The 25,521-nt window shown below is 40.3% G+C and overlaps 1 protein-coding gene across 1 annotated transcript; it reads left to right on the top strand.

The window, feature by feature from the left end:
- Positions 1 to 10,322: 10,322 nt before the first annotated feature.
- Positions 10,323 to 25,352, top strand: LOC129181332 (transcription factor 12-like). Its single transcript, XM_054776402.1, has 12 exons — positions 10,323 to 10,497; positions 12,909 to 13,008; positions 14,352 to 14,491; positions 14,572 to 14,695; positions 16,490 to 16,560; positions 16,835 to 16,931; positions 17,031 to 17,104; positions 17,575 to 17,751; positions 18,351 to 18,468; positions 18,586 to 18,739; positions 23,871 to 24,100; positions 24,182 to 25,352. Exons 1-12 carry the CDS (start codon positions 10,429 to 10,431, stop codon positions 24,322 to 24,324), a joined length of 1,497 nt encoding a protein of 498 aa, XP_054632377.1. The 5' UTR covers positions 10,323 to 10,428; the 3' UTR covers positions 24,325 to 25,352.
- The last annotated feature ends 169 nt before the right edge of the window (positions 25,353 to 25,521 follow it).

Below are 25,521 nucleotides of genomic sequence, written 5' to 3'. Positions count from 1 at the left end.
GTATATCCGAGGGCTGGCGTTTAACACAATAACTGTATTGTAGTACATTACAAGACCTTTTACAATGAGCTGTAACCATTCCCCTACATTTTGAACTACAAAATTCATAATACCAATCTGTCTGATGTAAAGCATTTTGAATTTTATTCATCTAGCATTATTTAATAAGTTATTACTTAGTTCATCTCTGGGGTGTCCAAAGTGCAGCCTGGGGGCCATTTACAGCCCACGGCTGTTTTTTTAATTGGCCCCTGGTACATTCTGAAGTTACGATTAAACAAGAAAACTAAAAGAACAACAGCAACAACAACAAAAAAAGAAAGTAGCAGTAATTTTACGGGAATAAAGACAAAAATAAAGGGAAACAACGCTTGTAGTATGATAAACAAACAAAAGAAAGAATAAAGTTCCAATTTTAGTGAAATTAAGTTGTGTAAAAGTTATAATATTACAATAATAAAGTCAAAATATTATGACAATAAAGACATTATATTAAGAGAAAAAAATGTTGAAAGTTAAAATATTTGTAAAAATAAGCAAAAAAGTGTAATGTAGTGATAAAAAGGTTTTCTTGAACTATAAAAAAACATCTTTGCTATCCAAATGGGTTGATTTAAAAAATAGCCCCCTGCATCCTTGGCTTTTTCAGGATGTGGCCCTCGGTGGAAAAAGTTTGGACACCCTCGGTCTATCTTCTGCATTTATTTATACATTATACGATGTTTCCGTCAGCTTTTGCTCCTGTATTTGTTTAGTTATTCATCCATCTTTAATCTCTTTATTTACTTTCCATTTATTGGTTCTTTTTTAAATACATCTATCATTTACTTATTTATTTAACACCATCGCAACATTGCTAACATAAACTCTCCTCGTAGATTGATTGTTAAAAAGCTACATTCCAGTAGCACTCCTAGTAAGAAATATGCCTTTCCTAATGAGGCTATTTGCAGAATATTTGGCATGTTAGACCTTTGCCTTCCAGTCAGACATTCAGAAGAAAGAGTCTTTTTATGCTTCCAGACATTCCTCTGATCTCCAAACGTCTGCACATTACAAAAGCGACATTGTTAGTATGTACAGCAGCACCCACATGGTGGCCATCCAAAATGTGTTGTGCATGTGTGTGATCCTTTGTCGCAGAGCTGTACTTTAGGTGCATCGTAAAGCAATCAACAAGTGATTTAGTGCTGGACTCCTGGTGTGCATGAAAAAGGTTCAAACCTTGCACTTTAGTGGACATGTGGAAGAGGTGTGGTGCTGATGCAGAACCTTGGCATATGGCAACCATGGGGCCAAATATTAATGATGTTAGTGTGCTGAAAGTGATGAAACACCTCCTTTGTGTTTTGAGAGAATGTGTCCACTGACAGACGTTGATCAGTATGATTTTCATAAGGTGTTGCACTCTTATGTCCAACCTTGTTGACTTGTTAACAACACCGGAGGTGTGGAACCATGACACTTCTTCTGAATCTCAAGAAAATGCGCTTCTTCCCCCCACCCTCTTCCTAGTGCAGTCATTGTTTTCTCACTCTATTTTTGACCTTGCATCGCTGGCTATTCTGGACTGATTTATTTTACTGTCAATCTCCTGTCACTTCCCATTTAGGTCGCAAGGTCGCAACTCAGCGGTCCTTGCCCTTGCTCTTTCCTCCAAATGTGAAGATTTACACAACACCTCACCCAACATGGCCGCTACGTTTGTGACGGTGACATGGCAACGCCTCACCGTATCTCCTCAGTGCAGCCTGCTCTGCCCTCACACAGTCTGGACTGAAAAACAACAGCTCACTTAATGTTAACTGCGTGTGAACAAATTGTGGAACGCCAAGCACTTAGTACGTAGGCTACATACCATGGAAAACTACACTATGCGCTCGCTTTTTTCATTCCAATTAACTTTTAGTTGCAACGTAGACAAACACAATTCATCACAAGCTATTTGTTGCTCTGCAGAGTTCATGTGGCTCAATCATAACTACCCCATAGGCCACTGAGAAAAAACTTGGCTTATGGTAGTCGAGACCACTGAGCTGTGAATGGAAAACATGGTTACCTATAGAGTAAGCAGGAGCAGGAACAGGAAGTCAGACAGACACACACTAAGGATATGACTTCATGCGTTGGCATTAAGGGAATAAGAAAATAAACAAGGACATTGTATGGGGTAGCAGTAGACCAGTGTGTGAGGGCTAGACGTGGGGGTTGGAGAGTTGCAAGTTCAAACCCGCAATCTGCAGATGAAATGACTATGGAGAACTGCTTGTTGGAAAGATGATAGGCTCCTTCCTGAGCACTGTTGAGGCCAAAAAGTGTGGCTAAATATATACAGTACACGCCCGTGGCCAGTCTTGGAGGAAATATGGTATAAACGGGTGCATCTCAATAAATGAGAATACAGCCATACCTCGTCAAAAATGTTTGTTGAAATTTTACCACTTTTTTTTTTTATAGTATTGCATGTAAATGTGCTGTACTGTACTGTACTGTGCGACTGCTAAATCACCCGCCATGGGGCCAAAAAAATTGTGAGTGCTAACAATCCGATAAAGAACATGAGAAACACTATTGACTTCGATCTCGCCAGGATGTACGGGAAGTCCACATCAGCAATACAGTAAGTTCCATCCAGTCGTCATGTATAATTTTTTTGCATTGGTTTCACCATGTTTGTAATTTGCTGTAATTATTCTTGACAAAATGTATTTTTTAATATTTTTGGGTGTCTGGAACAGATTCATTGGATTTACATTATTTCCGATGGGAAAAACTCCCTTGGTTTTCATACGTTTTGGTTTTCGTCTGACCTTTTGGAACAAATAAATAATGAAAACAGGTACCACTGTATCTATAGAAGGTTCATCTGTTTCAGTAGTTCAATTCAAAAAGTGAAACTCTTACAAACTATAGATTTACTAGACACAGAGTGAAATATTTCAAGACTGTATTTCTGAATTTTTTAATTTAATTTTGATGATTATAGCTTCCAGATCATAAAAACACCAAATTCAGTATCTCATAGGATTTTGAGAGATTGTCCAAAAGTTCAATAGTGTAATCTACTCTAATCAGCAAATGAAATGCAAAAACTTCCTAGCCTTTAATTGGTCTCTTATGAAATCAAATAATTTGTGAATGGTTGTTTGTCTATATGTGCCCTGTGATTGGCTGGCGACCAGTCCAGGGTGCACCCCGCCTGTCGCCCGAAGTCAGCTGGGATAGGCTCCAGCATGCCCCCGCGACCCTAATGAGGATTAAGCGGTATAGAAAATGGATGGATGGGTTCACATTTTTTGAGATGCATCTGTAGATTCATTTTGCAATTTCATCACTGCTCTGAACATAAAACACATGTTTGTAATATGAATTTCTCTTGGAGATTAATAAAGTATCTGTCTATCTATTGATCTATCTATCATGGTATAGCTCTGCCCAACCTGCCCTAAAACGTCACCACTGGTTCATCGTACATTTAGTATGCATTCAGTTCAGTTACCGTGTTTACTCTTATTGTGGGACTATTTATTTATTTATACAAAATTATTTTTTTACATTAATATCGACATATTGTTATATTATAATGTATTTTATGTATCAAAATGATTCCGCTCCAAATTACATTACTTTTAAAGTGTACAAACTTTCAAAAGATGGCTATCTTTAAAAACTGTAAATTCTTTTTGTTTTGTTGGTTCAATACAAACTACTGTTGCAAATAAATATAATTTAGAATGAGGGTTGACTTTCCATGAATGGGTAATGATACCTTACAAAGTTATAGGTGCTATATACAATTTTCCAGTGAGGCACACTCTCTTCTTGTCAGGAGACATGAAATTGTGCTTTTGTTTTTTCCAATGGCTAATTCTTTGAAATGTTTAACTCCATGCTGCATTCAGCATCACTTTCTCTGTTAAAATTCTAAATTCTAAATCTCCGCTTTACAGATGCCATGTCTGCTGTGCAGGCAGTGTGTGTGTGTGTTGTGGTAAAGGCATCTGCTGCGACACATGGTGGTATCAATCATAGTGAAGGTTGTTACAGTCACTTTTGCGTCTTGAGGGGAGAAAAGGGAGGTGTTTATTCGAGGCTTGTGGTTGTGGGTTCAAGTGTACAACATACCCATTAATTGGCGGAGTAGAGGCCCTTTTTGAGAATAGAGTAAGTGCATTTTGAGAGACAACAATATCCAGTGCGTCTCCCTAGCGAGTGACATCAAGCAGGTCACACGATAGACGAGTATTGACCTAAAACCACCCGTCTCCTTGTCATAGGTGTGCCGCTGAATGTGGGCCAGTGAGGTCACGGCGGTGCAGAGGTGGATGAGTCTGGCTCGCACGTGCACTCCATGGCTGCCCCAATCCTCTTACAACCCCCACGTCTTAAAACACTCAGGCCAGACTGAGAGATCAGCTCCCTGCGTCCATGTCTTATCCCAAAGACAGCGCAGATCCCAGGCAGAGTCACGCCAGCAGGTATTAAACACTGACGAATGCACCTAGAGCGCACAGTATAGGTCTGTTTGCCCTCAGAGACATTCAAAAGTAACGATGACTCCCTCCAACATAATCAATAATCGATTGAAAAAACAGTAATTCAATTGATTTTCAGGGAGGACAGGACTGAAAAGGTTACTTGCGTTTTCCAAGTTCATCCAAAATCTCATTCATTCATTCGTTTTCTATGCCGCTTATCCTCACTCAGGCCGCAGAGGGTATGCTGGAGCCTAGCCCAGCTGACTTCGAACGAGGCATTTTAGCAAGAATAATGACGTCAGACGTACATTAAAGACATTACACAGGCTGTAGGAAGTCATGGTTTCTGCAACATTATATTATTGGTGACATGTTGACAGAAACTGGCATGCGCCATGAGCCAACTCAGTGTGCACAAATACATGTATTATAAATACGTTTATAATACAATTCAATGGACAAATATTAATATGTATATTATGTTATTAGTTTTTGTATTTTTCAGCCTCCCCTGACCGCATGTCACTGACATGAACCGATATCTAATTTTTATTAGCCACCCCACAGGCCATCTAGACAATTCAGGTATCAACGTATTCTCACCTTGGCCACACCAATGAAAAATTTCTGGTTCCGCCACTGTGTGTGGAGTTTGCATGTTCTCCCCGTGCGTGCGTTTTTGGAATGTGGGAGGAAACCGGGTACTCCGGTTTCCTCCCACATTCCAAAAACATGCAACTTAGGTTAATTGGCGACTTTAAATTTTCCATAGGTATGAATGTGAGGGTGAATGTTTGTTTGTCTATATGTGCCCTGCGATTGGCTGGCGACGAGACCAGGGTGTACCTTGCGTCTCGCCCAAAGGCAGCTGGGATAGGCTCCAGCATACCCCCACGACCCATTCAGCGGCATAGAAAATAAATGGATGGATGTTGTCCTATTTTTCAACTGCACACATAGGCTACAAATTTAAAACGGAGAGGGTTTTAGCGGTGTAAAATATCTCCTTGCGAGTTTGTCTTCTGTTTGGTGAATTTATTTATAAATGGTGACAAGCTGTGGTGAGATGTGGTGAACTGATCTTTATGCTGTTTTGCTGTGCTTTGATTTGCAACAACATGGGAATAAGCAGTACAATGCAACTACTGTTCCACGTAAACGTAATAATTATAAATAATGATGAAAACAAAGGCACATAACATACAGAAATCAGTGAGGAAATGAATTCAATACGAGGCTAATTACTGAGCCAAATGGACATACAGTATGAGCATATAGCATGAGATTATGCACCAAGCAAAAATGCACAGCAGCACAGAGCTAACATTATTAAACCTCACCTCTGTGCATTTACGCACAGCAATAACATTTGTGAACAAGGACAAGGTGAAAGGAAGAATAGAAAATACACGTTTGTCTGTGCAGCGTCAGAGGAAGTCACACACGTAAATCTCAATCTGCATCACACATGGTGTGTCCAAGGACTGCTGAACAAAGTGGTTGCCACGCCTGAAGAAGACCCGTTATTTGTGAATGCATGAATTTACTTACACGTGCAAAACTGGGGGCTTTCTAGCATAGTCAGCGCATCCAGTCAACAAATGACTCATACAGTACACCTCAGAAAACGCACTAATTAGTCACAGCACCACGTAAGAAGACCAGCTCTAATTTAGCACACAATATAAATGATCTTGGAAAATCTTCAATGCACAACGTCATCATCAAACGTACTTATTTTTCCATCTAACGCACACACAAGAATGAACTTCATGCTGTCACCATTCTTCTGCACTGTACTACTTCCCTGCTGTAGCTGTTCACATGAGGTGTTTGAGCACATTACGTAAATCTAATTCACGTAACCCCCTACGGCAATCTGCGTAGCCCACTCAGAGAACCCAGGTACTATACTATACTTACATTTCTTCAATTCATGCTTGAACAATGCTGGTGCCAGCAACTCGGACAACACCCATGGTGTGGTTCCATTAATACCCCTCTGACCTAATGTGGCCATTAAGTGTGTTTTTATTAACACACACACACATATAAATAATATACGCAATTTACAATTAAAATCTGGGAGTCCCAGTAGCTGACGTCACACACACGAGCATGCTCGGACACTCCTGACCATAATTCTTGGCTCTCCGTGGAAAGGAAATTGTGATGTCATCAACCTTGGCGCAGCAGGACAGCGGAGCATGCGGGCCCTCAGGGTGCTAGGATTGGTGCCCGTGTGTTAGTGCCCCGTAGATGGTGAAATAGACGGTGCGGTGCTGCCCGCCTGCGCTGCACCTGCGTCTCAGCATGCTGATTGATCAGTTTGGTCATGTGGAATGTCACCATCTGCTCCCCAGTCCCACTCACCCCTTCTTGTGCGAATGCCAATCACTGGCAGGAAGATACTTATTTAAGCCATGTCAAATCAGACGCATGACGAAGAGTAGCATGCCAACCACACTTGTACATAGTGAGCACCATATAACACACCAAAAAGGAGCAACTAAAAAAGCAAAGCGTTGTATTTTAACATTTGTTTTTCCTATCAGCACCTCTATAATATTGTTACTCTAGAGCAGGGGTGTCCAAATTTTCAGATCTGCAGCTTGTGTTTTATTGGCACTCGTCATATTCTAAAAATAAAATGAATTCATTATAAACGAGAGTTATATACAATATGTGGATGTTTTGTTTCAGATAGCTAGCATATATTGACTACCAATCGGATGAGTTTTAGCATCTTTAATGCACAAAAAGTATCAAAATGGTGCCTCGCATCTTCAGTTTTTCTGTATGTGGCCCACCTCTGCTCAAGATGCTGCTATATTCATCATAAATTAAATGATGGGGTTGTAATGGTGGCAGGATTGTGTGAATGTGTTTTATCTGTTGTCCTTAATCCAATCTAACGGAACGTTGAATGTGCCACTGTCTTTGTATTTCTCCCCCTGTCCCCTCAGTTGCTCATTTTTTGGCCTCTTAATGGCCAGCGACATATCAAGGGGCCATCAGGAGTGACATTCTTCAATGTAGAGCTTCATAACCAATGACATTTCAGCCATGGGAAAATAAAGATATGCAAATTTGAACTCATTAACATTTGCATTACCTGTTTGAATAATCGCACCACTGACATGACTGCAATTAGCTAAGATTGATGCAAAGTTCAGGGTTAGGGGACTGTATATATTTGCTTTTGGATCATTTATCCATGGTGTGTGTGTGTGTGTGTGTGTGTGTGTGTGTGCTTACTATCTGATATGAGAGTACTGATTTCTGTCGGTGGAAAAGGTCACGCTCAGTAGCTGCTGGTCTGTTTGGATCACTGATGGGAGGAATAACTTGACTTTATATATTTTGGGGAAACTTGCAGTCTTTTCTTCTTACAATTTATAACAAAAATCTTTCTCCTTCACAATGAACTGTAGTGATCAAGATGAAGAGCTTGACCTCCTAACCCAGTTAACACTAGCGTGAAGAGTAAGGATTAGAATGTGTGTACAACACAGTTCACCTCCTGATGGGATCAGCGCGGCATAGTTTGATTCCAGTCAGGGGTGCTGCCAAACATAGGGCTTCTTTAGTTTACTCTGTCGGTCAGTCATCGTAAACATTTAGTTGCAGTTTAAATGAAACAATTAAACAGGGAGGTCTCTCCGTGTCAGTTTATCTCCTTTTTAAGTTTTTTCTACCCTGTGCAACTATAGTGCATAATGCAATGATGCAGTATAATTCATGAGGGTGTTGGCAGATGATGACCCAAACACTGCACATTATTTTACTTTATTTAACCTGCATGGTCGCTTCAGCAAAATTGACTTGAATTTTTGTTCTGATCAAGTTAATCAAATTAAAATGACAATTAGGGATAGACATTTTGAGGGGAAAAAAATAATCACTTAATGATTGAATGTTATTAAAAATGTCTCATTGGATGAGCTGAACTTCTATTTTGATGCCATTTGGCGTAATAATAAAAAAATCGGGTCCCCATAGTGTGGCTATATATAGGACTTAACTGACCTCATGTTGGACTTCATTAGACAGCAAACTAGTCGAGACAGAATCAACAGTGTCTCTGCTGGGTGCAGCCAAGTAGTGCACTCCATTTTGCTTCAATTGCCTCATGCCATAATTCATCAGTAATCAATTGTTTATGATCATTTAATCAAATAATCAATGATGCCAACCCCAATGACAATATATATTGTCAACCCCAATGATAATAAATATTACTATGAATTGAATTAAATGAGTTGATCTGCTCTATTGTCGAACTGTTCCATTAATAAATATATATATTAAATATTCTGAATGGTCATACAAGTGTAAAAGAAGTTAACCACTATATGTTACAACTACACAAAACTATAATAAAATACTCAGCGTTTGATGACGTATGAAAGTGAAGCATTTAGCAAGAAAATATGACATTTTGTCCTACAGAATATGTCCTTTTTGGAGTGTGGCGCCACTTTGTCTGCTTGGAGTCACGTAAACGACCACGTCATTTTACTGTAAGAAAACTAAAATGCAAAAGAAACACAAATGAGACAAGTACATGCTCAGGATTTTACAGATCGAAATGAGTATTTTATGCTTCTTGCATTCTCCTTCAGTTTTGTGTACGTACTGTATGTGTTTTATTTAGTGACACCTTTAATTCAGTAATCGCCTGCATTACTGTTGTATACAGGTAAGTCTGGTTGAATAATAATGTCAGTGTATATCTGATCTCGGGTCATCAGACGTCGGGTTTAACCTGACTGCGGAAGTCTGTGTGTTAATATGCTACACAATTGTCGTTCACCCAGACAGAGGACATAACATTTAACCCAGCCGCCTCACACGTGCCTACAACCCTGATTCTATTTGTAAATGTGGGTCAGACAAGGCGGTGTGATGCTCCCTTTACCTGTCTAAAAGCAGCTAATCTTCATCATGTCATCCTGCTCTCTGACGGGTGGTTTGCAGGAGCATCGGATGGACCTGTGAAGGAGAAAATGTAAAGTTTACACTTGATCATGTTGTGTTTCGGGTCAAAGTGAGAGTGCGTGCAGGAGCGGGGTGGGATTCTGTCATTATTATATCATAGTATTCACTATGTGTTGGGGGTGGGAGATCGAGCCAAACATCAATATTAGATACCAAGGGTAGTGTCAATATGGGCTTGATACTGGCGTGATCAGATCATATATTTTAAATTCTCTATGTTTATTTTCATAAATGTCTGTGTTTTTACTGCGCTTTGTTACATAGATGATATTGTGATATTTATTTAGTGTATTTTTATATTGTTGGAAATTCAGGGAATAACTCCTCGGGCACAGGAGGTGTTACTGACTTGCTCAAAAAATTATATATAATAAAAGCGAATAATTATGTTGTTATTGTTAAATATATTGTGTTATTGTTGATATAGCTTAATTTTCTTACATTGTGTATTGAATTCTCCGCAAATAAGTTTGTTGATTAAAATGTTTCCTTAAAATCTTTGCTCCATGTTGTAAATATTCTGATTGTAATCATGATCAACAAATGAATGGCAAACTCCTAAAATCATTCAGTGGAAAAAGTACCGGTATTTCCACTAATGGCTGTCTATTTACTTAATTTGCAATATCACACGTTCCTATCATGTTTATTTCTATCATGTGTAAGTTTCACTAAATAAACCAAAAAATAGAGGGGACGCCGGTAATATTCATGACCATGCATAAACTACAGTGATCGCGTCCTGTTTGTTGGCCACCCCTCGATGCTTCCTGCAATGGTCCAGCCCTTATTTGCATAAATTGTCTGTGGGTAGCTACACGGCCAGCAGGGGAAGATTAGGGGGAGGGAGTGCATAAGGACTGTATACACATGAGTAGAGACACGGAGTGGCTGGCAGACTGACTGACTGACGGAACACTGTGGACTGTACTGTGAAGCCAGCAGAGTTATGTACTGTGCTCATCCTGTCTCAGGCACAGGCAGCAACTCACTGATGTATTGCTACAACATGAAACCTGTGAGTACATCTCTCATGTGCATCTTTGTGTGTGTTGATGTTGAGGATGCTGCACTCTTCAGTCTACTCTCAGATGTTTGTTTGCTGACTTGTACAATAGCTTTGTTTGGAATAGTGTGCTCTTCTGCAAGTGATGTCAATATTATGGGCTCACAAGTCACGCATGTGCGAGCCGGCGAAAATTAGCTGCATGTTCGTCATGTGATACATTTGTTTTACGTCAGTTGAATGAGCACTGGTGTTTTTATTGGGGTTGCCGCAATCTTGTTTATTTCTCTGTGAGTCTGCATCTCATCTGCAAGTGCGGAACTCATCACTAAAGATGCAATTGAACACAACACCACATGTTGTCAGTCCTTCAGTATCACCCCTCTTGCTTAGTATGTTGATAAACTTGTGTTTAAATGCACTGACAGTGCTTCCTGTTGGCTCAGGCAGCAAGCAGCAAACATCCTGACATGAAGCAGATTGCTTGCTATTTCTATTTGATTTAGGCTGTCCCTCCACCGCTTCAGCCATTATCAAAGGCAGCTTTGATCTTGCTGAGACTAACCATATCCAGACATCATGGATCACAGAGGCAGAAAATTGGTTGCATGTGGAGGGTTGAGCAGCACAGCGCAGCCCCCCCCCCCCAAAGTGCAAGTTGATATTTGCTCTCATCTCACATGATAATGTGCTACCATGGTGAAACTTTGTCTGCCTCTGACATGTTTACTAGTTCTTAGGATTGAAATACTTGGGAATAAAATGTTTAACATCTTTCAACGTAAATAACTTGAGAGAATGTTACCATATTTACTTGAATATTCACTTTTTTTCAAGGCAAAAATACTGTCTTATATTCGGGTCAGTAGGGTAATAAAAATGATTATGAATTTGTTTATTTCCAACATGCTTAGCAAAGTTACATGAAAGAACATCACACATTTACACTTTCCACAATTCAACGTATTCAAAAAGGAGTAGGAACAAGAAGAGCCTATTTAATCCTACCCCTTCTCTCAGTCTTAGCAATTCCCGATAGTCTGTTCACTTCCTGTGTTTAACTTGTTCACATATTACCATTTTTTAATAGGCAAAGAAAAGAACAAGAAGGTGTGATAGTGGGGTTAGCAGAGTTTACAGATGGCTTAATCAGTAATGGAAGGAGAAACAGAAGAAATAAACGTACCCACATAATTAGAAATCTTTCATTACTATCACATGCCTCTACTCTTACAGTGCTGCATCTATTAAAGTTACCAAATATGGTGCCTTCACCTGTAAATGGCTACAACTGAAACCAATTTGAATGACTTTAGCGTACAGCAATGAGACATGGTTTTATTGTCATCCTTTCCTAGTTAAGGTCTTTAATGGCTACACACACAAAAAGAGTCCCTTATCGTTAGTGATGCCATTATTGATGGTTTCTAAATCAATGCTATGCTAAAAGAGGATGCCATGGTGACGGCCCCCTGTCCAGCGGGGGCCAGAGGAGGCGTGCTGAGGCGGGGGTGTGACCATTATTAACGGGTCGCCTGCTATGCTGATGGTAAGGAGGACAATTGGCTTTATCCTCTGCCATATGCTGCCCATGGCGGCTCAGACGGGCCCAGTGTCGGCAGGGGCTCCTGTGTTTGGCCTGGCCCACAATCACCATGGGACTCATGCCAGCCAGGGTCACGGCTCTGTGTGCATGTACGTGTGTGTGTGTGTGTGTGTGAGTGTGTGTGCATGCGTGTCACCGCGCAAGCATGCTCAAGAGAGTCTTTAATAGCCTGCTTTACAGAACTTGTCGTCCGGGTAACTGACACCCCATTGATGCTGAGCAGGGAGTTTTATTTTCATTTCCTGGGCCACATCAAAGCACTGGAGGGAGGTGCAGGTGCAGTCCAGACCTCTCGGTGTGTGTGACCGAGGAAGCATGTGTTGTGCGTGTGTGTGTGTGTGTGTGTGTGTGTGTGTGTGTGTAGTATGCAACTATAGGAAAAACACAACATAAGCGGAAGCTGCCTGTAGTAGAATTCTGTTTTGCAATTAATTTCTCATTGGCCAACAAGGACTAATTCAGTTCTTGCTTGGATTCCTTGCTGAGGACAAAACACGGGCAGGCTTGTAACTCAATTTCATTAAGGAAGGAATTGTATCTCAGCCCTTGGAAGCCAGCAGAACCGATCACGATTAGGGCAGGGATTTCTCATGCTGAACGGTTCCTAAATCCGGATGAGGAGGTGCATGGATCTGCAGCTTATGGATTATCGCGATAGCTCTAAGTGTGCATCAGCTCTCTGCTTTGTTTTGGCAAAACTGTTGCTTCATATCGTAGCATTCAACCTGTTCTGTGTAGCTTTGTGTGACTTGTTTTATGTTTTAGATTTCCCCAAGTGAACACACAGTTCTTTTTTGTTTGTTTGTTTGTTTTTTAGATTTACGGCCAGTCCCCCGGTAATGACGACATCAACCAGAACTTGTCTTTACATCCGTCTAGCAAGGCCTCCAGCAATGTATTTGCCAGCACTTTTTTTGGTAAGCAAGATGACGACGCCACTTGATCTATTCTACGCTACGTTAAGAACATTCTGCCGTGTTTTGTGGTGCCCAGATATTACACTTTATATTATTTTTCATCAAAATGCAACCCAATGAACGCATACCCCACATCGAGAAATATATAATCAATGCGATTTAAAAATATTAGACGGTACCTTTTAAATGTGTAACTGATTAAAAAGACACACACATTTACAGCATTCTGCATTTCAATATCAGTTATGTTGGTTTGCTCAGCAGCTATCCGTTTATTGATTGATGGATTTCAAATGGGCATATCCATATCCATCAAATTAGATATAATTCTCATGCTACACTGCACACTAATTTAACATACGGATCAGACACTGCTAGCGTTTGCCAATTCCAAGCTCTATTATTTATTATGTAAATTAGAAATACAATCAACACATTCTTGCAGAAAATGATTAGGAAATTGAATGAAATGCTAAGCACTGTGTTATATAATGCGTCCAAAAACATTGCCTTGTCGAAAACACCACATTTTATACAATAAAATCCGATGTGTAATTCTGAACCTTTGAATTTGTCTCTCGTTGTATTTCTACTTACTTCTACTTGTTACTGTGTGTTAAAGAGCCAGTCCCACTGGCGGACAAACTAAAACTACCGTAACTGCACTACAAATCATTTGATTAAAAGAGACAATTTTCCAATCTTAAATGAATATTCGGATGGATTCCATCCAGTTTGCACAGTTGATGAAGTTCATTTGGTGTATTCATTGAGAGGTAGGAGTGTCACAAGATCACGTGAGACTAAAACGAGACATTACTCGTGGGCACTAGGACTGGGGCAATAATAAATTAATTACTCAAACACAATAAATGAAAATTAACTCAATAATTTTGCCGGCCTCAATACATTGCCATGCGCATGCATGTCCGTTTTCCTCGTCGCTCGCCTCCAAACAGGCACAAAGAGTGTTCACTCTGTGCATTGGTTTCAGCACCTTGGCACGTTTGTTCCATAGAACAACGGCATGAACGGAGTGAGCCCTTTTGTCAGTCATGCAGTCTATTTGTCTCGGTCGGTGGAGGCGGGGCCGCGAGCATACACACAGAGTGCAGAAGAGTGCAACGTAGTAGAAATTAAATTAGTAGATTGCAATATATTGTCATATATTCTTTATATTTTTTCATCGTAAGTAAGTAAGGTTAAAATCTCGCATCGTCTCGTCTCGTGACGCCTCTATTGGGAGGTAGATAATTCTTAATGAATGGGACACCTATGCAGGCTTAATGTCTGCTTGAGATGCTACTGAAGCGCTGCATGTAACATGTTATCATGTATTTTAGAGGGCACCAGCAATTTGCCTGACATCTGGAGTGCAGTAAATGGGCTGAACCAGCACGGCTATGAAGGTGCACTGGGAGTGGCCAGCAACCACCAAGCGCAGACGGGGAACTACAACAGTCTGCAACAGCATGGCCACCTGGTGAGATTTACATCCAGGAAGTCACATTTCGTATTTTTACACCCTGCCACTTCAACTGGGTGCATCTTCTTCTTGTTTAGGACTACTCTCCACACACAGTAATGGCTGCAGACATGAACAGAGCTCTCCCTCCTATGTCCACTTTTCACCGCAACAATGCGTCATCACACACTCCTCTGATGAACACAACAGAGAATTCCACAGGTGAGACAATGGACAGACAGTCTTGACTGCGTTTAGGTCTGTTTGGCCGACCACATGGTGGCAAGTAGCACTTTCTGCAACCAGCAACGTGCGCTCTGACCGGACCGAAGCAGTAGGCTTTTATTATCAAGCCACAACCAAACAAAAGGTAGGGATGTTTATCCTGATGAAAAATAGCCAATGCATAATACAACATAAAATCTTGTCATTAAAACTCATTATACCATAAATGCCGTTGAAGGTGCTGTATGTCACTGACGCAAACCATTGGTGGTCTAAGATATGTGTTATATAAATATCTATCCCCGCGACCCCACTGAGGACAAGCGGCATAGAAAATGGATGGATAAATATCTATATTTTCACAATTATAAATTCAATTGAAGAAAAATTGTCGTCCGGCCCAAATAAGATGACTGGCGTTCATGGCTGTCATGTACACACGTACCTGCCTGTCGCACATGCACATACACAAACGCAGTTCCAGGGAAGCAACCATCATGCTGTTGTTATTATGATAGGTTATATGTGCATTCAATGACAGCTGAACTTAACGGTCAAATCGCTGTCAGTAGCGGACAATGCTCAGAGCAGGAAGGGGCTTGCAGGCTTGCTTGCGGCACGTTTGAAAGTTAGCGCCCTCTAAGCAGCTGCGTAACACATTCTATCCCAGCCATTTTTCAAAAGACAACCCCTTTAGTAGCGGCCATTTTAGATGATTTTGACTGATCTTTCAAGGCACACAGAATATTGTGTTCTATGGCTGTATAAACGTGGAACCTACCAAAAGAAAGATTACACTCCCTTTCATCAAAGTTTGTTTCTACCTTTTTTCGTTCGTTAGTTAGTGACGAGAAAAGGGAGAAAACCAGGTTTTTGTGAAAAGATATACGTAGTTCAAGCATTACTTTCACTTTGACAAACGTCTAAACAACTATACCAACATAAACAACACAAAAAGGGGTTGTTTTACATCAAAATAACTATTTATTTATAAATATAACACCATGAACTATTTACGATTTATCACATTTGGAACTGAACTGTGTGTGCATGCGTTACAATTTCCCTTCTGCACGCTACACTCCTCCATGCTCTCTCACTTCCTCCTTCCTGTCATGTGTTTTTTCTGTACACATCATCTCTGCCGAGCTCCTATCAGATGCACTTCTGCCACCTTGTGGCCGTTTTTTTTGGCTTAAAATTGCTCTGAAGTGAAATCCATTTGTGGGGAGTTGCGTCATCACCTCTTTTTGCCTCTTGTGCAAAAAAACATAAAAGACGTAGAAATACGTTGTTTGGATCGGGTGTTCGGGTTGATAAAAATGTATAAATACATCTTTGGTATTAGTATTTATTGCAGAGAAGTAAACTCTGCCAGTAAACTCTGGCTAAAAGTCACTTTAACTCATTCATTTATAACATTGTTTTACTTTAATAATGATGTGGAGTGCATGAGAAGGTGGAAAGGAAATCTGACCTATGTTATTATTAAGTATATTGCACAAAACATCAGCAACAGAACCAGTGTTGTAATACCAGTAAAGCACAAACTGCTGAGCTAGCAATACCGCTATATTATTGTAAACAATAGTATGGCAAGTGTAGCATGCATGACTTCCACACCAACAGCTGAGTAGTGCATTTTAAAACGGTAGATATAAGACGAGGTAGATAAAGCTGCTGGATGCTGTGGCATCACCCTCCCACAAAGTTTTATGAGAATCAGTAGTGTAGTTTTTGTGTATGGTGATGTCTGCACAAACTATTTTCACACATTCTAATGTTTTTCAGTCTCAGGGAACCAGACAAATGGATCAGGAGGGTCACAGACTGGCGATACTTTGGGCAAAGCTCTGGCTTCTGTAAGTATGCGGCAGCACAACACCATTAAATCACGTGTTCTCTGTTCCAAACATTCAAACGAGGGCTTAAAACTAAAGGACCTGGGGTGCAATGCAAACAGGAAATAGTAGGTTTCCTGACATAGCAACAAAGGCACAATAGATGAATTAGCTTGACCCAGCAGCTGCAAAGACCAGTTTCACAAATGACAAGTGCATTTAAAATGATCCATGCCCTCATCCCACTCATTCTCCTCTTCCTCCTCTTCGTCTCCCTCTCTCCGTCTGCTGCCAGATTTATTCCCCCGATCACACCAGTAGCAGCTTCCCTTCCAGCTCGTCCACGCCTGTGAGATCTCCGTCCCCACTGCCAAACGCCAACGAACCCGCAGGTAAACTGGCACTGCTGCTCCCAGAGAGATTGTGTTTATTTTGCATTGCATTTTGTGTCAGTGTTTCGGTGTATTTGAATCTATTTTTGCTCCTAACAGGCACCAATATGTGGCCCCGGGGCTCCGTACAGGCACCTATCTCGCCACATTATGAGTCCTCACTTATATCCATGGTAAGATTAGCTACAGTCAATATGATAATTGACATATCATTAGGTACACTATTTAGCTAGCAGTATCCTGCCCTTACAAAAGTAATAATTCCGTGTTTTAATTGAATCTGTCAGAGTTGTTAACAATTATGACTACGACCACAATAATAAAAATAAACGTGGATACAGGTCTTGTATTGGACTGGGGTTATGCTTGAGGGTGGCCATGTTTTTCAACCAATGTTGCTCAAATTTTGCTTGCCAGTCCCCTGAAGATGTGCACCAAATTTCGAAATTTCACATTAACGCTTACTTCAAGGAGTCAACCGTTGGAGTTTTAGAACAGCGCCACCATCTGGTGTATATTTGTCCGAAAAATAATGCCACAGGCAACACAGATTCACCCTTTTGTATGCTAATAAGTATTTTTTTTTTAAATAAGTCTTGGACTGATATGAAACCAGATGAAGTTTATTCCTTTTCCCTTCAAGTCTCAGGTAGAAGACCGACTGGACAGATTGGACGATGTGATCCATGTCTTAAGGAACCACGCTGTCGGTCCCACTGCTGGGTTCGCCTCTGACATTCACGGACTGCTGAACCAGAACCACCATGGCCGGCCAAACCCTGTGGGAACGCTGCCCCTCACCTGCCACTCTCCAGCCATGGTTAATATGTCACTGTAGCATTACAGCGTGAAACTGTGTGTATCTGAATGCAATTTTGTGTCTATGTGTTCTATGGTGTTTCGTTTCTGGACTTTTCCAGCCACTTGTAGGTTTATAGCACGGTTGCTATCGTCAAAATAGGAAAGAGAACACAATGGGCGAGAGCGGAGACTTGTCTTGTATAGGAAGTGTATTGAATGTGTGGACTCTAATTCCACTGCAGGGTGATGGGGGGCACCTCTGATCCAGCATGTTTGTCCCTTTTAACCGAATGGGAGGATTTGGGTCGAGCTGGAGTGAAATTATATACTAATCCTCTTGGGAAAAGGGGTATTAAATACTTCTGTTTTTCCAATTGAGATATGTTAGTTTGTAGTGAATGACTTGTGTGTTTAGGGAGCAGTTTTAGGGGGTTGGATCTTGGATCAAATGATCCTCTCAGGGTGATGATGGCTACAAGGTGGCAGATGTTATTTTGAGTCTCTTGTTTAAAAGTTATGTGACCGAAGCCCAGCAGCATCATTCATTATTTCCCATGTCCCAACTGCGAACACATCAGTATCCACCTTATCGCTTCTTCTTCTTTGTGTGCCGTAAAGGTTGAGGCTGTCACCATGAATAACAACCACTCAGCCTTCCAGAGCCGCACACAAAATGGCCACCTGTACTCCGCCAAGCAGAGGGCCACACTTGAGCTGACATCAGGAGAAGGCAGAGGTGACTCAAATCATCATTTTTTTAACACAATCGGTGCACTATTGATTGAGCACTAATGCTGACCGGCCGTCCAATGGATGTCACAGAGTATAACCATGTGCCGTGTTCCCCTTGCAGGGGCTTTGGGCATTCCGGGGAATGTGGAGCTTAAGATGGAGAGCAGCGAGAGGGAAGACATGATGCACACCAATCACAGTCACAGCTCCGACAGTCAGAGGTCAGACGAGGAGAGTGAACACAAGACGCATGGAGAAAACAGTGCAATGGACAGGTAGACGCTAATGCTTTACACTTTTTCCACCCTTTCAAAAAATGTCTACTCATGTCTACAGATCCAATATAAGACCTGTGTGAAATATTTCAAAACATGTGATCCCTATGCGGAACAATATGTACACTTTATGAATATTACTACTAGGGCTGTCAAATGATTAAACATTTTAATCAAAATTAATCACAGTTTTCAAATGAATTAATCATGATTAATTACTACAGGTGTCTCGTGCGGCAAGATCTTCCAAGAATAAAACGTGACGAGATTTCTTGTATGGAGAAAAACTATCATGAGAACAGGGCAGCCAGAAGCCAATCAGACTGTGAGCTATGGCATCGCTACTATGAATGATAATACACTAATACATGATTGGAAGCGCACATTTAGTGCTTTAGGCACACGTGGCAATCTTAACCTAGCTTGGTGTTCACAGTGTCAGCGTCAGCGAGTGACGTGTGGCTGTTGTTTTCCATCGCCACTCGACAGCTGCTTGATACTTGTTGACGTCTAAGCAGAAGCTGTGACAATTTTACATTTGATAAACTTTACTTAAAGATTTGTCAGACCAACCCACGTAGATGTTCGGACTTGTCCGCACCCTTACTCACCGAGCGGTTCAATTGACGCTCATTGCCTTTGGCTAAGTGCCAGCTTTCAAGCACCGGTTCCGTTTCAAAACACACCTCATACGTAGAAGGGATCCGTGTTGACAGTTTAGCAACAGGGTCGCTGTATTCAGCAAGTAATAGTGTGCATTTAAGTCTTTCTTGCATCATGCATTTATTAGGTAATTAAATACAAGCCATCTACAAAGGTGAAGCATCCTCTGAGCAGGTGCACAAGAGGGAGCCCCACCTCTGTCACGCCATACAATACACGTCTGAAAAAAAAACCCTCCATAATGCAACCCAGCCCCTGACCCACATCGCCAAGAAGGCAGAGCTTGGACACACTCGCCTTCCTGGCAAAACATGCATGGGTGCCCAAAGTGTGGCACAGGGGCCGTCTGTGGAACGTGGCTCATTGCAGAAAAAACAAAACAAAAACCGAGCAAAAAGTGGAAAAATAGAACAAAAAGGCATGATGTAACTAGAAAAACCTTAAGTGTTATACTAATAACTAGTAAAAACACAAAGATTTGTCTTTAAATATATGTATAATGTATTTTTTATTATAACTTCTTTTATTTGTTTTTAATTCTAACTATCAAAGGACAGCAGGACAGCCCTGATGTAAACAGACAAAGACAAATAGATGAGCAAAACAGTGAGCTGTATTATTATTATTAGTAGTATTATTTTTACAATACATTATCCTAACAGTGGTTTATTTGGTTTCAAATGTTGACAATAATACCTTTTTTGAGCATCAATTTGTGGGACAATAAACATTTCAAAACGCACGTGCATTATTTTTTGACTCGGTTAAATAAAGAACTTTGTTTGTCCAGTCATATTTTTTCATTGTACTTTTCTTTAAATTACTGTCAAAATTTCGCCTCGTCCCGTGGACCCAATATCGTGCATCGTCCCGTCTCGTGAGTTAGGTGTCTTGTGACACGCCTATTAATTAACATTTGCCACAATGTGTGAAATATGCCCACTTTTGCTGTATTTTATGAACACAACGATATATGGCAAGACACAATTATGTTTGTATTAACGGCTCCGATTGAAGTGAACATTTAAATCAATCTTAAAGACACCACACACGTCTGACAATGTAGGTGCCTAACGCTTGCCTCTTTCATAGTAGTAGAACATTTGAATCACACTTTAACCGCTTTAACGTTAAGTTGAATTCACGTTTTGAGTGGGGAGGTATTATCTGGGATTTCCGAGCATACTTAAATGCAGCAAATTGGTACTTCCACAGTTAGAGTTATGTCAGTGAGAAAGAATAGCAGCCACTGTTTTTCTTTGTTTTTGTTTATTTAGACCACACATACACGCATAATAAAGACGTTCTTGTGGTTTTTGGAGTGTCATTGAATGCACCTAGCTGTCATCTAGTGAAAATGAGGAAATGTCTTTCCCAAGATGAGCTGCCGTGTTTTGTGAGTTGGAGATACATATTCAGTATGGTGTTGGAATTGCACTGCTGTTGTTCAGCTCAGAATAAAGGACGGCTGGCGCAGTGGGTATGCTATTGTGGCTCCGTCAGCCGTCACAACAGAGCGATGTGGCTTGACATGATGCGCATGAGTTAACGGCGCTAAAAATGTTAACGTAATGAATGAAATAAATGAATTACCGCCGTTAATGCAATATTTTTGACAGCCCCAATTGTTACGCTTTCATCTATTGTTGTTGAACGTATAAATATCGCCTTAATGTAGTGGGCTGAGGTTAATGTGGCCCTTTCTGCTCTTATGTTTTTTCCCCATTGGATTAGATTTTCTGAATATGATAATTGAACACAGGTTTTGCTGGTCTAAGACATCCCACTTTCACATCCTGTGTACGTAGCAAAGATACGAGCCAAACTCCAAACTACTGCAATTGTGAGCTGCAACAGTGTCATTGTTCTGTCACTCTCACTGCTTCAGAATCGGTACCAGATTTTGTATTTTTATTTGTTTAAATCGCAATTATTTATTTAATATTTATGTTTTATTTAATATTTGTTTTTTAAAATATGTATTTCTATTTAATATTGTCATTAATAATTGTTAGAGCATTATTGGTTGTGTTATATTGTGAATGGATGCTAGATATTAAAAATTAGATTAAAATGGTCAAGGAAAGGAAAACTGCACTTTTTTTTGCTCATCATCCACAATCCTTATGTGAGACATAAACACACGTCTTTTTCTTGTCATTAGGGATGTCCCGATCCACATTTTTTGGCTTCCGATCCAATCTGATTTTTAAAAATAATCTTGCCGATCCGATTTGATCCGGTACCGATCCTTTTTTTAAAATAATAAGCTTTTGTTACAAACAAAAATGTGTGAAATTTAATATGGTTATGAAAATAGCTCTTCAAAGCATTAAAAAATAATGCAACCAAAGTTGTAAAAGTATTTAAATAAAAGTATTTAGTTTTTTTTTTAATTACACAGCATGACCAACAATATCGTTTGGCTTTTGTAACAAACCTCTGTGAGTCAGGTCCCTAATCCAACAAAAGATTAAAATTGCAAAATACTTTGAGGTTAGGACTAATCATATGACTTTTTTTTTTTTTTAAGAAATTCTCTTAGGGCCCTATGAAATCCGTTAGATTTTTTTTTTCCCAAATTCCGTTTTTTCCTTTTAAATTTTTTAGAATTCAGCTTTTTACCTTTTCTGCTTATTTTACCAGCATAGAGTGTGTGCTTTTTTTGGTTACTGAATAAAAATGTCGATGAATGAAATGCAAAAATCCACTTATACATTTATTGATGAAATACATCACTGGCCCATTTTGTCCAGTAATTGAGAAATGGACGCAGTTTGGGCTGAAGTTTGTAACTTTTCTAATGGAATGTCCGCCTGAGCACGTATTGCTACAAAATCTTCAACAAACTGTAATGCTTGTGATTAAGAAAGATGTACGTAGTCACAGGTGTGATTCCAATCACGTTATTAATATAAGATATTTTTATGACACCTTTATTTTGTTGACACAATTACACAAGTGTGACAAAGACCGCTCCTATTTTGAAGGCCGGAAGTGTGTTGTGTGTATTGAGAATGGCACTTGACAGTTGACACGCGCCCGGTGCAAGGATTAACGTGCCTCTCGATTTTTTTGACTGAGAACCTGCGCTTCGTCAGTGGGCATTGTACAGTGGTCTTTACATTAAAGCGGTAAAACACAACACGGTGAAAATGTACTCATCCAGCCTGAGCCACACACACACACACACACACACACACACACACACACACACACACACACACACACACACACACACACACATTTGCACTAGCATGCTCGGCTAAAGTAAGCTAACCCTGCTAGTTTCCATTCATACTCTGTAAGAGAAGAGTTTCCAATGTTCTTCGCCACTGTTTCGACATGTTTAGTAGTTTTTGACTTCCCGCACTGTAGTAATATAATTGTTAAGGTTCTTCCACAATCATAATAAATAATAATCAAATATAATAATCAGTAAAATCCATCTTCTATGCCACCTATGCTCACCAGGGCCACTGGTATGCTGGAGTCTATCCCAGTTGACTTCAGCCGACTGGTTGGCTTCACGGTACACCCTAGACTGGCTGCCAGTCAATCAGTAAAAAAATTAAATAATAATCAATATAAATAGACATAACAGAATATAGTTGGAAAAATGGGTGAGTGCTGACAATGAACTCACAAGAATGAAGACTAATGAGTGTTGTAGTGGTTTCTTGCAAAACAGGTAAAAAAAAGAGGCAGCTCATTAGTGCACATAATGGGACACACCTATTCCGCCTACAAAGAGTGCTATGAAAACACCTCTAAGAACGTCCAACAAGGTTTTATGGGTTTTGTCAACACGCTGTGACCATGTAGTAACAGGCACGTTCATGATAACATGTAATACTTACAGTATTTTGCCGTATTTTGGTCATTTTTAAGCATTACCGGAGCTTCCTTCCTGGGCACATTGATTTCACATAGAAACGAACGCCTACACCTACCATTAACTTTTCCAAACTCAAAAACAAAAACACAGCAGCAGTGGCGGCAGCTCTAGTATGTAGCGTTACCTTTCAGTAGTGGTCTGAGGCGTTGTGAACATGGCACTGACGCACTGTGAGTGCGTGTGTAGTGAAGCTAATCGCTAGCCAGCTAGTAGCTAGCCATAGTGGTCTGGCGAGGTGTCACTACGCCAGTAACATAGGTGTTCAGCGTAACGTTAATAATGTCAGTGTAGCGTGGTAAATATACAAGTGACATTATGTAAATGGGCCGTTATTGGCGTTTTTTTCCATCAGAAGGCTTTATAGGCAGAATAGTTGCAGCCCATTACATGCATTCTTAGCTGCAAAGTTGCAAAAAAAAGTGCAGTTTTCTTTTAAGGCAGATTGTTGGGAGCAATCATTGAAAATGGGAGACACAATGATGTCTTCTTTGTGGCCAGTAGAGGGCGGTGAAATCCACTTTTACATAAACTTTACATTCACCCTCACCAGTCTCTCCCATCTTATTAAAGCATCCACGAGGATGAAGATCTGAGTCCAGAGCAGAAGGCCGAGCGTGAGCGTGAGAGAAGGATGGCCAACAATGCTCGGGAGCGTCTGCGAGTGCGGGACATCAACGAGGCCTTCAAGGAGCTGGGTCACATGTGTCAGCTGCATCTCAAGAGCGAGAAGCCACAGACCAAGTTGCTGGTGCTGCACCAGGCCGTGGCTGTCATCCTCAGCTTGGAACAACAAGTCAGAGGTGAGCACACACACACACACAGTCAATGATGCTCAGGGTGAACTTTCTTTCTATTGAGTCTAACCAATTATTGTCCCACAGAGAGAAACCTCAACCCAAAAGCAGCATGTCTCAGGAGGAGAGAAGAAGAGAAGGTCTCTGCTGTCATGACAGATCCACAGTCAATCCATGTCACCTTTCATTCAGGTTTGACTGACCCTGCAAACCCAATGGGTCATCTCTGAAGCTCCGAATATAGTAGTGTGCAACACCCAATTACCAATGTGGACTTAAGTGCTTCCGAAATGACCATGATGATATATTTTTATTACAATTTGGTTGGTGATACGGTGTTTAAGGCCCCAGCCGAGCATTAAATTTGAGTCAGCTATCCAATAAAAGCTTCAGTTCCTCATATAGATCAACTTGTGAGTCTCTATTTGCTAAGTTTGGACCAAAAGCAGACAAAAAAAGCATTGATGCAGTTGAACAATCATCTCCTCGCTTCTCTAACACACTTCTAACTTTGTGCCTAAACGTTTACTTCTAACAGACAAATGCATTGTAACCTGCAGATGTTTTGTACATTTTTTTTTCTATATTTATTATCTTTACCCAGTTGTGGCGAGGTTTCATCTGCAGTTTGGCAGAGTATTTAACAGTATATCACTATATCCCACAGTCACAGAAATGTCCATGTTTTTGTGTGCTCAGACAGCAGATTTTATTAGTTTTTTTGGCATTGTGAGTGTGTAAGCTGCTGTAAGTACTGTATGTGTGTTGCAGGAGTTGGACCATTCTGTGAATGAACAGATCTCCAAGAATGTTTTAATTTGCATTATATACAGTATAGTCAAGCTGTTCTACTCTTTGGCACTATTGAGAGGAGTAAACACTGGTGGACAAAAACGAAATACTTGACATCGTTCCTCTTCAGAGCTAACCAAATTCTTCATCTTTTGCATGTGTAGGGCTTTTCATTTTTCTAAGTTATGTAAGTTATCTTTTATACAAATATTATGAATGTCTGTAAATGCTTATTTGGTCACTCTTGATTTTACACAAGGGGAATCATTGTGTGCAGTTTTACTAGACACAGTTCATGTTTTTAGAAATATGTTAACGCAAGATTTATTGTTTACCACAAATCTTAAAGAGTCATCAATACACTGCTATCATGACATGTACAGTATGTGTACATTTTTGAAGTAGCCAGGAGGCATGTGTCCTGATGTAGCAATAAATGTTTTTCTTGGGGCTTTTTTGTTTTATTTCATTTTGTACTAATTGGAATTTGTCTGGTGGCATGGAGTACTACGCACACACAAATACACAATTCTACATTTTTTTTCGAAATTTCACTTAAGATTATCATCTAAATCAGACAAAGGACTGAAATAACATATGGTTAATCTGCATGGAAAAAAAACAAATTCTGACCA

This window comes from Dunckerocampus dactyliophorus, chromosome 5 (genome assembly GCF_027744805.1).
Source record: "Dunckerocampus dactyliophorus isolate RoL2022-P2 chromosome 5, RoL_Ddac_1.1, whole genome shotgun sequence".
Taxonomy (NCBI): Eukaryota; Metazoa; Chordata; class Actinopteri; order Syngnathiformes; family Syngnathidae; genus Dunckerocampus; species Dunckerocampus dactyliophorus.
This window is presented reverse-complemented; position numbering and strand designations above follow the sequence as displayed.